Raw genomic sequence first — 17,883 nt, forward strand, 5'->3', positions numbered from 1 at the left:
GCCTGTGCACGGTGGCTCTGGATGTTTCTACTCCAGACTCAGTCCACTGCTTGCGCAGGTCCCCCAAGGTCTGGAATCGGCCTTTCTCCACAATCTTCCTCAGGGTCCGGTCACCTCTTCTCGTTGTGCAGCGTTTTCTGCCACACTTTTTCCTTCCCACAGACTTCCCACTGAGGTGCCTTAATACAGCACTCTGGGAACAGCCTAATCGTTCAGAAATGTCTTTCTGTGTCTTACCCTCTTGCTTGAGGGTGTCAATAGTGGCCTTCTGGACAGCAGTCAGGTCGGCAGTCTTACCCATGATTGGGGTTTTGAGTGATGAACCAGGCTGGGAGTTTTAAAGGCCTCAGGAATCTTTTGCAGGTGTTTAGAGTTAACTCGTTGATTCAGATGATTAGGTTCATAGCTCGTTTAGAGACCCTTTTAATGATATGCTAATTTTGTGAGATAGGAATTTTGGGTTTTCATGAGCTGTATGCCAAAATCATCCGTATTAAGACAATAAAAGACCTGAAATATTTCAGTTAGTGTGCAATGAATCTAAAATATATGAATGTTAAATTTTCACCATGACATTATGGAAAATAATGAACTTTATCACAATATGTTAATATTTTGAGAAGGACCTGTACTGGGTCTTTTAACTGAGAGAAACTTGGCCAGTCTCTGACCATACTGGGGACAGTGGTTAAGCCCTCAGGCACTGGAAGATCATGGGGCCCCCAAGGAGGAGCTGGAGGAATAACTGGTATCATGATACCCTGATACCAGTTATTTCTCCAGCTCCTCCTTGGAGAAATAACTGGTATCATGATCCTATCGTGATCCTATTCCTTTTCTTGGGCTGCTGCCTCCAAGGCCAAATTCTGAGTAGGTCCTGATTTTATGTCTTAAAATGGGATGAACTCTATAACTTGGATTGTAATGTCAATTGAAACACACCCCAGGCTGTATTTTAACAATCCGTAACCTTTACACCTCTACAGCTCATATTAGAAATCCTAAAATTGTTACTATGGCTTTAAAAGACCAGATTTATCTTACTGTGACAGTTGTCGGGGTAAAAAGAGTGGTCTCCCTCTATATCTTGTTCGAACCCAGCCCTGCAGAGGAAAAAAAAAACAGAAAAGAGCATTTATGACAAACTATAACAAAAAACCTTGACCTACACACAACATCAAACATGGCATTTCATTTTGTAAGTTGCTGTCGGTTGAAGCTTATCAGGAATTTTATCAGTGACTGAGCATCTTTAAAGACAAGATAAGACATTTAATTAGCTTATCACCCATCGTTCATGTCCAAGTTATTACTTAGTTTGAAGGCCAAAGAATTTTAGGTCGAGTGAGGTGAAGCAGCAAACTTCTTCCCCTCTTTTTTGTCCTCTAATTAAAGTGAAAAAGGTGAAACTCGTCCAGATAGGAGACAGGCTGTGACAAGAGGTGAGCATGAAAAACACTTGTGCACACTGTCAGTGGCAGTAAAGTGAAGCGGCCTATATCTGAGTGCAGTGGCAGTAAATGAAGCCATTTACCCTCGTCTGTGTGTCTCTGTCTCTGGGTCTGAGTCCCAGTTGTTTACTGAGCCTGCCTTTCTCACCGCCGACACATCCATCTGACCTTCAAATCAATTTTTAAAGGGACTACAAATCAGGATTTCATAGGCACGGAGCACAAAATTACTTCCGTAAAACAAAGGTGTCAAAGATTTGGAGCTTTGTTTTATTTTTACTGCTCGTTCCCCTAGGTTGAAAGAAATCATTTCTTTTATAAACTAAAGGTCTGCCAGACAGAGGTAGGATTATTTTTCCATTTTATTTGTCTTCTAACACAAATGTAACATTCCACCATTGAAGCTATATTGACAAGGTCAGTGTGAAAGAATAATGGTTCTTGCTGTTACAAGTCTATCCGTTCCTCATGCTTTGTCACCGTTTCATTACTTTATCTAGATGGTTTGGAACAGTAAAAATGGCATTATGACCGTCTTACTAAACAGTTTTTCAGACAGCATCAAAAATAATGTAGCATTTTATCATCAATAAATGAAATTTGATGCTAAACATAAATGACCTACGACGTTTTTCTGACATATCTGACTATATGGATTTTATTGAAGGTGTCTAAGTTGGAACATTATTAAGCATAATTCTTAAAGAGATTTACCCTGTTTAAAGCCCAGATATTTAGTTTGTTGATCTCCTGACTGTGGAAGTGAAAGTGGACAGAATAGTGAGACTGAAAGAGCTGTTTTCTTTGTCTTTAGAAACAACATTGTAGCAGCTTATGAGTCTGGTAAGGATTTAAAAAAAAAAGATTTTTAAATAAATTATTCTACTATAGGAAAAATAGTCTACAAGTGGAAGACATTCAAAACAACCATCAATGTGGCCAGGTCTGGCCAACCACCAAATTCACCCTAAGCACAGACCGCAAGATGCTAAAAGAACTCAAAAATTTAAAAAACCCTCAAAATGTCATCACAGCTGTGCTAGCAAATTTTTGCTATTGTTGATGAACATACCTGCCAGCGTAATTGGAAAGTTTTATTTTCGTAGAAGTTATGTACATGATTACAAACATAAATGTCTTCAGATGATGAGCTTCAACAGTTACATGAGTATTTCAAGCTGAACAAAACCAAATGTTGGTATGTTTTTGGAGATGGTGGATTGGTTTCTAAAAAACCTTACATATCAAAGAAAATGTACTTTGTTTGTCAAATTAATGTGATCTGTGGCAAAGGCATTAACCCGTCCAACATTATGCTCTTTATAATCATATTATTCCTGTCTTGGTAAACACCATTTTCCATCAATAGTAAAGAAAGTAATGGTTAAAAACTAACTTTAGTTTATAAACTGAGCCCTATAGTCTTACATAACTGAGCGCTTCTAATCCCATGCTTTTAATTAACCTACTGTTTGAATATTTTCTTCTCTCCCTGTTTCATAAAACTGTTCTTTCTATGTCTATTTGCACCAATATCTCTGAGCCGTATTTGAATTCCTTTCACTTTGTTTTCATTATACACTTTAGTAGATTATGTGGCTTGATGCTGCAATCAAAAGTCTGGGACTCAGCAGACCGCACTGGAGAAACAAGGTTGAGCACAAATGCCCATCCGCTCACCAAATGTTGTGTTTGATGAGAACTGTGCGCTGGCTTGGAGTTGTCTGGAGGCATTTAGTATGCTGATGATGTCTGCATGTACCAACTAAGCTCTTATTGATACATGGAGAAGAAAAGCTAAATTCGCAGAGCATTTTAATCCCTTGTCAGGGACTATTTAAGCAAAACAATGCACGTTGGGTTAAAATGTCATTCTGTAATAAAACAACCTGCTATTTCTTTCTTTGCTATTTTGTGGCAGTAATGAACATCTGTCTATGGTATGTTGAGGTCTCTGGCCAACTCTGCACATTGATAAATTTATGTAAACGGGGGCAATAACATTCGTAGCAGCTATGCTATACCCTGGGCATGTTGAGAGCATGGTTTCAGCACAGAATGCACCACTGTAAGGTACAAACAAACAGAACATGCAAAACAAAATCGAAAAGAAAGTAAAGACCAACATAGCCAAGTATTTTTCTGAAAATCTCTAAAGTTCTTGAGCGACTATGAATTATTATTATTATTAATCTCTTCATGCTTTCAGTAAGGGTCTTATTTGCATCTGAGTGTGATTGGCCCCACCTGTGAAATAGGATTTTTATGGTGGAAAACACACAGTTTGCATTGCTATTCAATCAGAGTTGCACACATTCCTCTTTGGAAAGACCTGCAGGACCTTTGGGGCAACTGGCAGCCAAGCAGAGCATCAAGTCTTCCAGAAAGTGTAATTATATTTTAGTAAGATGCAGCATCGTCAAACTTAATTTAAGCCTTGGTTAATCACTTTGAATCTAAAATGAACAAAATCACATGCACCAGCGGTTAACTTTAAACTTTACAATTTGAAAGGCCATGCATTTGAATATGAAATCCTCAGCATTTCTTACATTGCCTGACTGGACACCTCATTTGGTTCACTTAAACAAGCCTTCGCATGTGAACCAGAAGACTTGTCTGGAGTAAAATGTGTTGGGCAAACTTCAGAATGGAGACAAACGTGATCTGAAGATGACCTGAGGACTTTCTCCACACTCAGTTGACTAAGAAGGGTGGCAGTAAATACAAAAATCTATTTTGCTTCAAGAGTGTGAATTTCCTCCTTAGATTTACTTTTATTGTGTTAATCTTGTCTGTTTATACTGTATTTACATGATGGTATAAATCAACCTACATTACACAAGCACTAAGCAAATTATATAACAGAAGAGAAGTGGTAGAACATTTAGAGCACGTTTAATGAAATGTAAAAGCATCATTTTGATTTCCTCTTCTCATGCACTCCACTTTATATTTCTGTACCTCATATTTGCTAACTCGTCCACCCCCTCAGCCACTCAATATTTATCTCCCTCATTGCTCGTTCTCTCTCTTTCCTTCCATTGCCGCCTTTCAGTTTGAGCTTCATTTCCACCAGCGTGGGCTGAGCTGTAAGTGAGGAGAAAAAGAGAGAACAGGAGGAGGTCGGTGCAATGGTGAGCCGCTATATATCCCCACAGCTATGAGGCACCTGAACGCCTCGCTCATCTAGCGGGGAGCGACTCGGAGGAGGGGATGAAAATAGACTTGGTTGGAAAAGACAGCCAAGTTCTCAGACGCCGCCGTCGCTGCATTGTGATTTCACGTTCCCGGTGTTGAGGCTCGGCAGTGGAGGCGTGAACGCATTTGAAAGACTGTGAAATCTAATTGCGATGTTTGCATGGCTGCAGAGGTTTTCTGCTAAATGAACATTCACAGGTTGTGTATGCTTCAAAGACTGAAAGCTATTGAGACTTTGTTAAACAGCTTGAGTTTTACAGATATGACAAACAACCTCATTTGACCCAGAACAGATATACTACGAAGACATGCTATTCTAATGACCTGACCTGTGTCAAAATAAGGTGAGATCTTTCCATGTAATCCATGCAACATTTAGTAACTGCTCAGAGTTAACTCCATAAAAGTTACAATAAATATCCTTATGTGTAATCCATGCAATAATTATTAAAACACACAGTTGAAGCAGTAGGGAGTGAAACAAGCATGTTCTCATATTCTGGAGCTGAGAGACTGGAGAGGTCTGTGTGGAGACACATATTATCTGCCACATGTTATCTGTCTTATCTTTTGCAGAAGTATAAACAACAAGTATCCAATGATGTATGATGATTTTACATTCTTTCACATGTATTAAATGAAATTAGTAACCTTTAATTAACAAGTTAAAAGATGTATGATTGAAATATGGGTAAGAACTGAGAATTAGAGTAAAAAACATTAAGGTTTAACATTCTCAATCAGCTATATATGAAAGAGATATTACGTTAATCATTTGTGAAGCATGAATAAAAAGAATGAAGTGATGGTTTTGTATCTGTGTTTTAAAGTAAATGCTGAAAGCTGAAGAATGAAATGTGTAATACTGCGTAAAGTTTAAAACTGAGCAGATTAGGGAAAGAACTGTAGGATGACAAGGAGTGACGAGAGCCAGCTGCATGCTGACAGCGAACCTTTTGAAGTCTAAATGGGAGGAAGGGAGGATGCGACTACAGCCAGCTGCGTGGCTATTATCAGCATCTCCAAGGCCGAGAAACAGCATCAGTAGGTCACAATGACCATGGCTAAAGTATTGAGCAATAACCAAGAGGCTGAGCTGAATAGGTTGCGCAATAACAGAGAAGCCTAATAAGAGGCTGACTGGTGAAAGCATCAAGCACCATAAAAGCAATGCTGAAGGAGGGAACGGGTTGTTTCCTAGCAGAAGACCAGCGAACAAGATCAGACGGAGAAAAGAAGCTTAGATGGAACAGGAACAGAGACACAGCCCAACTGATCGACTGCATTAAAAAGAGGATCAACCCGTGTGCCCAGAAAGGACTGTGCCTCAAGATTAAGAATCTGATTTAATCTAAAGCCTTTTTATCCAGACAACAGAAGTGAACTTGATCGGTGAACAGCTGATTGCTCTAAGTTTCAGGCCTCTGGAAGTCCTGAATCAACCTCATTTATGTCTCCGGGTTTCCTTCAACTCTTCAGCATCTGGAAACTACTGTCTTCGGAGACATATAGCAACAAAGGTCCTGTTTAACCATCGAAGCCTGGAGCACCTGCCACCTAAAGGAAGAAAACTGAAGATTAAGTCGTATTCCCTTCAAGAAACCACTCGTTGTTACCAGAAGAAACATCTCCATCAGGTGCATGGATGAGCCTCCGTCTTCAAAGCTTCTCCAAACTCATTAGATTCAGCATCAGGGAAAGACAGGTTGAGTTGATTGATTCATTTCTATTATTGAAATTATTTTGTGTTGCCGAATTTAAGCTGTTACTGACCCCTGCAAAAGCATTACTAATTAAAGAAAGCATATAAAATTCTAGTTAAATCGTGGACATTCAATTATTTGAGTCACTGTATTTTTGGATTTTCATTGGTGGTAAAAAGTCTTGTTGCCTGGTTCTAAGATATTTTAGGAGGTTTTTATAGGTTGCCTTAGTCGTCGTCGTCGTCTTCCGCTTTATCCCTGACCGGGACCTGGTCGCGGGGGTAGCGGACTCAACAGAGACGCCCAGACGTCCCTCTCTCCAGACACCTCCTCCAGTTCCTCCAGGGGGAGCCCAAGGCGTTCCCAGGCCAGCCGAGAGACATAGTCCCTCCAGCGTGTCCTGGGCCGTCCCCTGGGCCTCCTCCCGGTTGGACGTGCCTGGAACACCTCCCAAGGAAGGCGTCCAGGAGGCATCCGGTATAGATGCCCGAGCCACCTCAACTGGCTCCTCTCGATGTGGAGGAGCAGCGGCTCTACTCCAAGCCCCTCCCGGATGGCCGAGCTCCTCACCCTATCTCTAAGGGAGTGCCCGGCCACCCTACGGAGTTCATGGCCATAAGTGAGGGTAGGAACGTAGACCGACCAGTAAATTGAGAGCTTTGCTTTTCGGCTCAGCTCTCTCTTCACCACAACGGACCAGCACAGCGCCCCCATTACTGTGGCAGCCGCACCGATCCGTCTGTCGATCTCCCGCTCCATTCTTCCCTCACTTGTGAACAAGACCCCGAGATACTTAAACTCCTCCACTTGAGGCAGGAACTCCACTCCAACCTGAAGAGGACAAGCCACCCTTTTCCTTTTCCTTTGCCTTAGTCAAGTTTGTTAAAACAGCACCCTTGGGGCTCGTGCTGAGCTACTAAAATTAACCTAGCCCATATACCAAGAGCCAGTTGTAAAATTAGGGAATGAGCAGCCGTAAACAAAAGTGACTGTCGAGGGTGTGGATGACTGCGATAGGCTACTCAGTCGTCCAGGCCTCCAGTTGAAGAAGGGTGAGACTTTTGGATGAAGGCTGTCAGGGGCTAGGCGAGTCATTTCCCGACACCAGCTTAAAGAGAACTTTCAGTAAACCTGCTTAGTAAGATCTTTCAGGTTAAGGGAAGTCCGGACCCGTTGGATGGAGAGCTGGATTGAGCAATCCCTTTAGACATAGGGAAGTAGGAGGGAGGGGTTAGCTCATCGGACAACGAAACCTGATATCAAATGACCTGAAGCAAGTGCAAACGAAGTATTGACAAAAAAAATTAAATGAAAGTTAGATAACTAAGAGTTACAGCAATAGATTGCCTCCTCTTTTCCATCAGATAGTCTGACTAGGTACAATTATTTTTTTATATTTTGCAATACATGCTTCAAATGTGAAGGCCGTGGAGGGCCTTTTCTATGCATGTGAGCATCTAATGCAAACATGGCTATGCTGTAAAGGTTTACAGAATAGCATGACTGGCACTGTTTTATCAGTGCAGAAGTCTGGCCCTGACTAGATGTCAGCTGAAAAACTAATCTCTGTTTCATCAAAGTGAAGATGCTAAAAGAGTTTTATACCTGCTTTTAAGACATTGACTGGTCATAACCTCAAGGCAGAATTCTAGTTCAGAAACCTGAAGCAGCTCTTTACAGGTGGAATATTAAAATGGAGGAATATTCTCAATATGGGATTAGGAGAGGTTATTAAATACACAGAGGTGAGAGGCTGTGTGAAGGTGATGGAGAAATATTGTGAGTAAAAGAATCCTCATAATGCCACTGCATGTGAGTGAATTATAAAAAGGGTTTTTTTTCCCCTTTGGGTTCTGTTTTGCTCTATACAATGCAAAAAAAATATTACCCGTTCATGATTAACTGACAGAGACTTTATTAATGTTGGAATGAAAACACGAAGGGTTTCAATATGAACATCAAATTGGTAAGTTGACATAAAAAGGGCAGATGTAATAAAAAGACTGGTGCTTATAAATTTAGAATTTCATTGGTTTGAGATGTATATAAACCCCTATTCAGTATTGGTTAGTGATCAAAAATTTCCACCAAAAAAAAATAAACAGAACAATGATTACACATTCATTATGGTCTCTGTAACATTTCTAATAGAAGGTAATAATTGTTGAAACAACCCAACACAAATTGTGATTTTAAAACTTAGGTGCTGTAGCTTACACATTTAAATACATGCAATTCCTTGAAGTCCAGTTTGCATAAACTCCCACATTCGAGAGATATGATAGTAGTTTGACTTTATTTTAAACATTTTGAACAATAAATGCACTCCCTATCTAGAGGCCGTACCTATTCTTTAATTTGACTTTGCACTGATTATAAAACCAAAGCATAATTGGCTCCAGTTTTACCTAATGCTTACACTTCATGCTAGCAGACAAGACTCTTCTTTCCGTTTTATCTCTCATTGCATCTACCACCTCCCTTCTAAGACTTCAGTTTTTTAGTCTGCATTTTCTGTCTCAAACTGATGTTATGTAAGCCGTCCTCTTCAGCTTTTTCTATTCTTACTTCACCATCCTTCCCTCCATGTCTTTCTTCTCCCTAGAGGAAATCTTTTACCTATCAGCAGAATTTTGCGAAGCTAAACTCACTTCAGCTAACAGACAGTCAAGCAAAACTCAGAGCCATAACTCTGGCCTGTAGAGGCTGTTCTATACTTATCCTTCAATCAGTCACACTGAGGTCAGGCTGTCCTAGGTTTCTATACCTGGTTTGATTCAACAAGACATCAAGACATCATTTAATAAGACCGAAACGCATTGTGTGGTTTTACACCACTCAATATCTCTGTAGAGTCATGACATGTTTACCTCATAAGGAAGATTTTGACACTAAAACTTGAAAAAAGGTCCTACAATGTCTTGAAACCAAACAAGGAAAACACACTTTTCTGTCTCAAGCTTGTGAATCCCATTAACATTATATAATTCATTCATTAATTCATCTTATATACCACTTATTCCATAGTGGGTCACAGGGGGCTGGTGCCTATCTCTAGCAGTCTATCTCCTCCTAATCAGGACCTTCAAATCACTTCTCTGTGATACAGTCTGGGCCCCAGTGGTAACTCTGTCAGAAATGAGCATGTCCAGGAAAAACTTGGGCCCCTAATAGGAGATACTTGTAAAATCTCTGTGCTTATACGTGACAGAAATAACAAAGCCAAAAGGATAAGAGACAGTAATAAACAATCAAAAAAAGCCATAAACTGTCAGGTACAACCAGACACAGAGTTAATATCAGCAACTAAGTCATGTAAACTGGCTTTACTGAACATTAGATCTCTGTCAGGAAAATCATTTTCAATCAATGACTTCATTACTGACCACGATCTTGAAGTTATGTTTTTAACAGAAACATGGTTACATGAATTTAATGAAGCCCCCATTCTGATAGAGGCGACGCCTCCAAACTACAATATTCTTTGTGAGAGCAGACAGCAAAGAAAAGGTGGAGGGGTGGCCACTTTGTTTAAAGATTTATTAGAGTGTAAAAAAGTATTTCTGGGCAAATTTGACTCTTTTGAATATTTGGCTCTCCAGGTAGAGAGCCCAGTCCGAACCATGTTCTTGAATATTTACAGGCCTCCTAAGTCCAAAACAAACTTTTTCAGTGACTTTGATTAGCTTTTATCTGCGACATGTGTTGATTATGACTGTTTAATTATTGTGGGAGACTTCAACATTCACATGGACAATCCTGAAGACAGAAGTGCAATACAGGTCCTTCTCAAAATATTAGCATATTGTGATAAAGTTCATTATTTTCCATAAAGTCGTTCAGAAATTTCTTTCTGTGTCTTACCCTCTTGCTTGAGGGTGTCAATAGTGGCCTTCTGGACAGCAGTCAGGTCGGCAGTCTTACCCATGATTGGGGTTTTGAGTGATGAACCAGGCTGGGAGTTTTAAAGGCCTCAGGAATCTTTTGCAGGTGATTAGAGTTAACTCATTGATTCAGATGATTAGGTTCATAGCTCGTTTAGAGACCCTTTTAATGATATGCTAATTTTGTGAGATAGGAATTTTGGGTTTTCATGAGCTGTATGCCAAAATCATCCGTATTAAGACAATAAAAGACCTGAAATATTTCAGTTAGTGTGCAATGAATCTAAAATATATGAATGTTACATTTTCATCATGACATTATGGAAAATAATGAACTTTATCACAATATGTTAATATTTTGAGAAGGACCTGTAGATCTATGTGACACTCTTATCAGCAGAATTTGTGAAAAGTGAAAGTCATTTCTGGGAAGAAAATGTCTCTGTGGAGAAGTGCTCCACCAGTCAGAAGTGAAAAAAAGGAGTGTCGAAAAGCTGAACGCAGGTGGCGAAAGACTGGACTCCAGGTTCACTATATTATCTATAAAGAGAGAGTATACAGATATAACCTACAACTGAAAATGCAAGAGAATCTTTCTTTTCTGAGATCATCAGCAAAAACATAAACATTGCTCGTGCATTATTTGCCACGGTCGACAGGTTAACAAACCCTCCTGTAACTGTAGCATGTGAACTCCACTCTACCAGGACCTGCAATGAATTTGCTAAATTCTTTACTGAAAAACCCCAAAAGATCAGAGGGGCAGTCAGCACATCCACATCAACTCCAGTACCAAAGTTGTCTCCAACTAGAACTGATTTTGACAAAATTTCCCAATTTCACCAAATAAACTACCAAACATTTGAAGAAATCGTGCAGCAACTAAGCTCTTCTTCCGGCTGTCTCGATCTTTTACCCACAGCTTTCCTTAAAAAAGCTTTGCCAGTAATAACATCGGATTTAACACAAATAATAAACACGTCCCTTTTGTCCGGTGTTTTCCCCCAGGCCCTGAAAACAGCAATTATCAAACCTATTGAAAAAGAGCAACTTGGACAAGCTGCTACTACAGAACTACAGGCCTATCTCAAACCTCCCCTTCATCAGTAAGATAATTGAAAAAGCTGTGTTTCAACAGTTAAACAACTTCCTAACAATAACCAGCCACTTCGATGTCTTCCAGTCAGGTTTCCTGCTCACCACAGTAACTTTACATCGGAGACCACAAAAATCACATGTGGCGTTCCCCAAGGGTCCATCTTAGGGCCCCTTCTATTCAATATCTACATGCTCCCCCTAACTCAGATTTTAATAAACAACAACAAAAGTTATCATAACTATGCAGACGACACACAACTATATATTATGATGTCACCAGGTGACTATGAACCCATTCAAGCGCTGGGTAAATGCTTAGAAGAAATCAGTGCATGGATGGGCCAACATTTTCTTCAGCTGAATCAAAACAAAAGTAATAATCTTTGGACCAAAGGAAGAGCATTTAACAGCTAGAAACCACCAATCTGGCTCAAACCCTGGGTGTAGTGATGGACTCAGACCTGAACCTTCAGAGCCACATAAAGACAGTATCAAGGTCAGCCTTCTATCACCTAAAGAACATCTCCAGGATTAAAGGACTAATGTCTCAGCAGGACCTTGAAAAACTAATTCATGTGTTCATCTTTAGTAGAATTGATTACTGCAACAGTGTCTTCACAGGTCTGCCTAAAAAGTCGATCAGACAGCTGCAGTTGATCCAGAACGCTGCTGCCCGTGTCCTCACTAGAACTAAGAAAGTGGAGCACATCAACCCGGTTCTAAAGTCCTTACACTGGCTCCCTGTAGCTCAGAGAATAGAGTTTAAAATACTTCTGTTAGTCTATAAACCACTGAATGGCTTAGCACCAAAATACATTCAATTCAATTCAAAGATACTTTATTGATCCCCGAGGGGAAATTAGAAGACTTGTTGTCAGTGTATCAACCACCCAGACCTCAGGTCTTCTGGCTCAAATCTACTCTGCATACTCAGAACCAGAACCAAACATGGAGAAGCAGCTTTTAGTTCTTATGCTCCACTAATCTGGAATAAACTCCCAGAAAACTGTAAAAGTGCCGAAACCCTAAATTGCTTTAAATCAAGATTAAAAACTTATTTGTTTAGAGTGGCCTTTGACTGGGCCATCTAAATATTACGTTTCAGTCCAATTTTCCTTTCATTTTCTTATCCATCATTCTATTCTCTTTATTTTATTTTATTTTTTTTAATTACCTCTGTTGTTTGATTTTCTGTATCATTGTAATGTTTTTCCATATGTACAGCATCTTGAGTGCCTTGTTGCTGAAAAGCGCTATATAAATAAACTTGACTTGACTACAGGCGAGAGGCAGGGTGCACCTTGGACAGGTCACCAATTTATCGCAGAGAAACACAGAGACATACAGGACAAACAACCATACACACACTCACTCACACCTAAGGGCAATTTAGAGAGACCAATTAACCTAACAGTCATGTTTTTGGACAGTAGGAGGAAGCAGGAGCACCTGGTGAGAACCCATGCATGCACAGGGAGAACATGCAAACTCCATGCAGAAAGACCCCCGGTCGGGAGTCGAACCCAGGACCTTCTTGCTGCAGGGCAACAGTGGCACTAACATTTAGCACCATCATTATATAATGTTGGTGCTAAATGTTTCTGGAAAAAAACTATTAAAACAGCATATGAAAATCTATTAAGGTGTGAACATACTTTCTTTAATCCACATCCTTTAGAGATATACTATGAAGGCACGCTATTTTTGAATAAGTATGAGGTGCAGCGTAAAGGAGGTCAGGATTCATTTCAACTGCTATTTTCTCTGAGCTGAATTCAACATTTGGAGAGACCAATTAACCTAGCAGGCATGTCTTTGGACTGTGGGAGGAAGACGGAGTACCTGCTGGAGATAGGCAATCAGCTTCCGCGCAATCCACTATGGAAGAAGCAGTATAGAAAATGACTAACTGACACATCACCACACTAGGCAAAACTAAGTGGATTTACATGTTCTTTAAAATAGGAGAAAATATTCATTCTCACTTGCATGATTAAACTTTGGTTGTGGATATTAGATATTGTTTTGCTCATCCTTGCTTTATCCAGACGGGGAAGCTGGAGATGCAGGACAGGGACTTGGGCCTAGAGTGGAGTCTCAGGAGTCTGTCTATGAAGTTTGAGAGGTTGATGTTAAGTGAGGAAGACCAAATGCAGGACCAGTGGGTTGTTGTGACTTATATTGCTGTGATGTGATGCTAATAGAGTATAATCACTGAACATGGACAAACTTTCTTTCACTACTTTGTGTGGAAGACAACAAAACAAGAGCCTGTAACCATCAGCTTCTTCAGTTTGTCAGACGAGCTGTAAGAGATTATGAGGTTTATTACAGGGAATAACACACGCTGGAAAATTACACACAAGTCTGAGACTTTAGAAGAATGTGTCAAGTGGTTTTAGTGGGAGTGCAGTCACTCTCACTTGGGAAGTAATTTGTGTTGCCGTTTGCTGCTGCTTTACCCCCACTCTTCCAGCTGTGTGCTCTCTTTATATCTGCTTTGTGAAATAAAGCTTTCATCCTTTGTCACAACATGCAGCTCTGTGAGAGCACCTTTGTTCTAGTGTCACACTGTTTGTGAAATCAGAAAATAGCTGTGTTCTAATGTTCTATTTACAATCCACGTTTTCTCTAAACCAAAAGAATCAACAGATGGTTATTTAGTCAGATTGATTCTATTTCTTTCAATTTCTTTATAAAGGTTCATAGGCAATGCATGGTCATTTGAACTTTTCTGTTTTTTAAAAGAATTTGATACATAATAACTTTGTCAACAGAAGAAATAAGATATTTCTTCAGTTTTATATTTCACAAAGTGAGATATTCTTTGTTTTTTTTATGCACCCATTGTGATTGATATTCCCATCCAACCATCGGTTACTTGCTTTCAATTCAATTCAAAGATACTTTATTGATCCCTGAGGGGAAATTAGAATTCCAGTACAACCCCTCCAAACATACATCATGACACAAGACAAGGGGGGACGGGTCACCGAGGCTTTGCTGCCCGCTCACAGGCGCTGCCCTTGCTAGATGAGAAAAGAGGACACATTAGGTAAGTAGAGGGAAAAAATCATATTTCACACTTTATCCTTAGCAGGATACAGTTTGAGATTGCAAAAAACCTCAGCACAAAGAAGCAACAAGTTGACAAAACAACATCATGCCGGGAATGGTGAAGGTGGTGTGAGGGGTTGCATATGTTTATCTTGAGCATGTGTGTGTGTGCAAGTGAGTGTGTGCAAGTAAGTCCATGAAGCACTGTCACAGAGGCCATTGTCCTTGATGGTACGTTGGAATGTACATCAACCGGCCACAAAGTTCTGAGCAGGTCCACAGATGTCCTCAGGAAAGGGAGGGGGCAGAGGGAGCAGAACGTCATGTTTACATAACTTCCAGGAGAGGTTGAAGATAGCCAGCCATCAAGGCCGTGCAGGGGAGCCAGATTCAGAAAAACAATAATTATTTGGGTTAGGCTGACTCTTAATTTTCCGTCAGCCTTGAGAGTCTCGCTGGTGCTTCTCAAAGGCGAATCCAAACAGCCAAATTCCTGGTCTTTCTGCCAGATCCGACCGAACAACTTTCTCCAAGATTTATCCCATTTCACCCCTGAGTCCAGGAACCGCAACCTGCCTGCGATCCTGTGTAAGGATCACATCCAGTCTGCGATTCAGCTCACGTAACATCTCAGTCTGAGTGTTGATCGCTCTGAAGATCCCATCACACATGCCAGGCAGCCTTACAATGGCCAGAATAGCTGTTGACATTCTCCGAATTTCTCGATATGCCAGGTAACCGCTGACTCAAAAAAGCAGAAATCCTGATATCAAACATCCAATTACAGGTCCTTCTCAAAATATTAGCATATTGTGATAAAGTTCATTATTTTCCATAATGCCATGATGAAAATTTAACATTCATATATTTTAGATTCATTGCACACTAACTGAAATATTTCAGGTCTTTTATTGTCTTAATACGGATGGTTTTGGCATACAGCTCATGAAAACCTCAAATTCCTATCTCACAAAATTAGCATATTTCATCCGACCAATAAAAGAAAAGTGTTTTTAATACAAAAAACGTCAACCTTCAAATAATCATGTACAGTTATGCACTCAATACTTGGTCGGGAATCCTTTTGCAGAACTGACTGCTTCAATGCGGCGTGGCATGGAGGCAATCAGCCTGTGGCACTGCTGAGGTCTTATGGAGGCCCAGGATGCTTCGATAGCGGCCTTTAGCTCATCCAGAGTGTTGGGTCTTGAATCTCTCAACGTTCTCTTCACAATATCCCACAGATTCTCTATGGGGTTCAGGTCAGGAGAGTTGGCAGGCCAATTGAGCACAGTGATACCATGGTCAGTAAACCATTTACCAGTGGTTTTGGCACTGTGAGCAGGTGCCAGGTTGTGCAGAAAAAATGAAATCTTCATCCCCATAAAGCTTTTCAGCAGATGGAAGCATGAAGCGCTCCAAAATCTCCTGACAGCTAGCTGCATTGACCCTGCCCTTGATAAAACACAGTGGACCAACACCAGCAGCTGACACGGCACCCCGGACCATCACTGACTGTGGGTACTTGACACTGGACTTCTGGCATTTTGGCATTTCCTTCTCCCCAGTCTTCCTCCAGACTCTGGCACCTTGATTTTCGAATGACATGCAGAGTTTGCTTTCATCCGAAAAAAGTACTTTGGACCACTGAGCAACAGTCCAGTGCTGCTTCTCTGTAGCCCAGGTTTGGGGAATGCGGCACCTGTAGCCCATTTCCTGCACACGCCTGTGCACGGTGGCTCTGGATGTTTCTACTCCAGACTCAGTCCACTGCTTCCGCAGGTCCCCCAAGGTCTGGAATCGGCCCTTCTCCACAATCTTCCTCAGGGTCCGGTCACCTCTTCTCGTTGTGCAGCGTTTTCTGCCACACTTTTTCCTTCCCACAGACTTCCCACTGAGGTGCCTTGATACAGCACTCTGGGAACAGCCTATTCGTTCAGAAATTTCTTTCTGTGTCTTACCCTCTTGCTTGAGGGTGTCAATTGTGGCCCTTCTGGACAGCAGTCAGGTCGGCAGTCTTACCCATGATTGGGGATTTGAGTGATGAACCAGGCTGGGAGTTTTAAAGGCCTCGGGAATCTTTTGCAGGTGTTTAGAGTTAACTCGTTGATTCAGATGATTAGGTTCATAGCTCGTTTAGAGACCCTTTTAATGATATGCTAATTTTGTGAGATAGGAATTTTGGGTTTTCATGAGCTGTATGCCAAAATCATTCGTATTAAGACAATAAAAGACCTGAAATGTTTCAGTTAGTGTGCAATGAATCTAAAATATATGAATGTTAAATTTTCATCATGACATTATGGAAAATAATGAACTTCATCACAATATGCTAATATTTTGAGAAGGACCTGTATATACACATCTTCCACATCCTCGACTGACATTATCGACAGACACACAATCCTCCACTTCTGCCTTGAGTCCATCGTGTATCCGGAGAAAAATGTCCCGTCCGGGCAAGTGGACTCTCCCGACCCCTGTCTTCTCGTCGAGAAAATTTGATCAATTGCATTGAGAGACCACCTGACCAAATCCATATTTTGGAAGAATTTGGAAGATGTGCAAAAAGAGGCTCCAAAAAAGACAAGACACAGAGCTGAAGCAGGGCAGATATGGGAGGGGTGCGGGAGACAGAGAGAAAGCGTCCACCTCCACCGAGAGGTGTTTCAATGGTGTGGGAAGATTTAAGTAAATGAAGCTTGAGCATCACTTTTCTATATACAGGAGTGTATATGTGTAATGTGATGTCTAGGTAAGCCAGGTGGCCACAGATTTGTTGGACATGCAGGAAAAGTCGGTGGCATGAGGGTTGCCATTCCGAGACACCACACGCACTGCACATATATGCCACTGAGAGAAAGTTTACATAAATGCTCAAACAAATGTCGAACCAGTGACTTAATAGCTTAATCTCATACACAGTGCATATGTTTTGTCTGTACTGATGAAGATTTAGCAACTGACATGGTGGGTCATAGTCTGTGTAATGAGCATTGAACAGTCAGCCTAAGATTATCTTGTAATGATTAACTACCTGTCATCCTAATATACAAACTGTGCATAATGGGGTACAATATGCATTCTTCATGGACAAAACAGGACTTGATGTTTCACTCAATTTCTTCACATTAAGACCCAAGTAAAATGCATTTTGAGATAAGAAACAGTGTGATCTTCATTGTACCAATATACAATTTTGAGAAAAGACCAAGTGGGATATTTCATACATGTCTACAATTGTTTTCTACTACAAATCACAACTATGCCGGCATTGATTGAGTTCTTTTTTTTTTTTTTTTACATCTGTTTTTGTTTATACATATAAAAAACCCAGTGCCTTGGGGAAAAGCTTTTTATGCATTACTTGGAATTTCAGGCCATTAGATTTGTTTTTTTGCTCTTGTATTGTTAATAACGCAGTTGAAATGTTTCTTAAAGTTCTCTCTAATGCGGTTCAGATTTGGACTTTGTTGTCAACTTGCAAAC

At 40.6% G+C, this 17,883-nt stretch overlaps 1 protein-coding gene across 3 annotated transcripts in view; it reads right to left on the minus strand.

Moving 5' to 3' along the window:
- Positions 1 to 17,883, minus strand: part of LOC124879129 (semaphorin-6D-like) — a 227,913-nt gene that overhangs the window by 41,729 nt on the left and 168,301 nt on the right. For all 3 annotated transcript variants that reach the window (XM_047383469.1, XM_047383470.1, XM_047383468.1), the window contains one exon: positions 1,045 to 1,103. In XM_047383469.1, coding sequence (XP_047239425.1) covers positions 1,045 to 1,103 — 59 coding nt within the window. The remainder of the gene's footprint in view (positions 1 to 1,044; positions 1,104 to 17,883) is intronic.

This window comes from Girardinichthys multiradiatus, chromosome 13 (assembly GCF_021462225.1).
Source record: "Girardinichthys multiradiatus isolate DD_20200921_A chromosome 13, DD_fGirMul_XY1, whole genome shotgun sequence".
NCBI lineage: Eukaryota > Metazoa > Chordata > Actinopteri > Cyprinodontiformes > Goodeidae > Girardinichthys > Girardinichthys multiradiatus.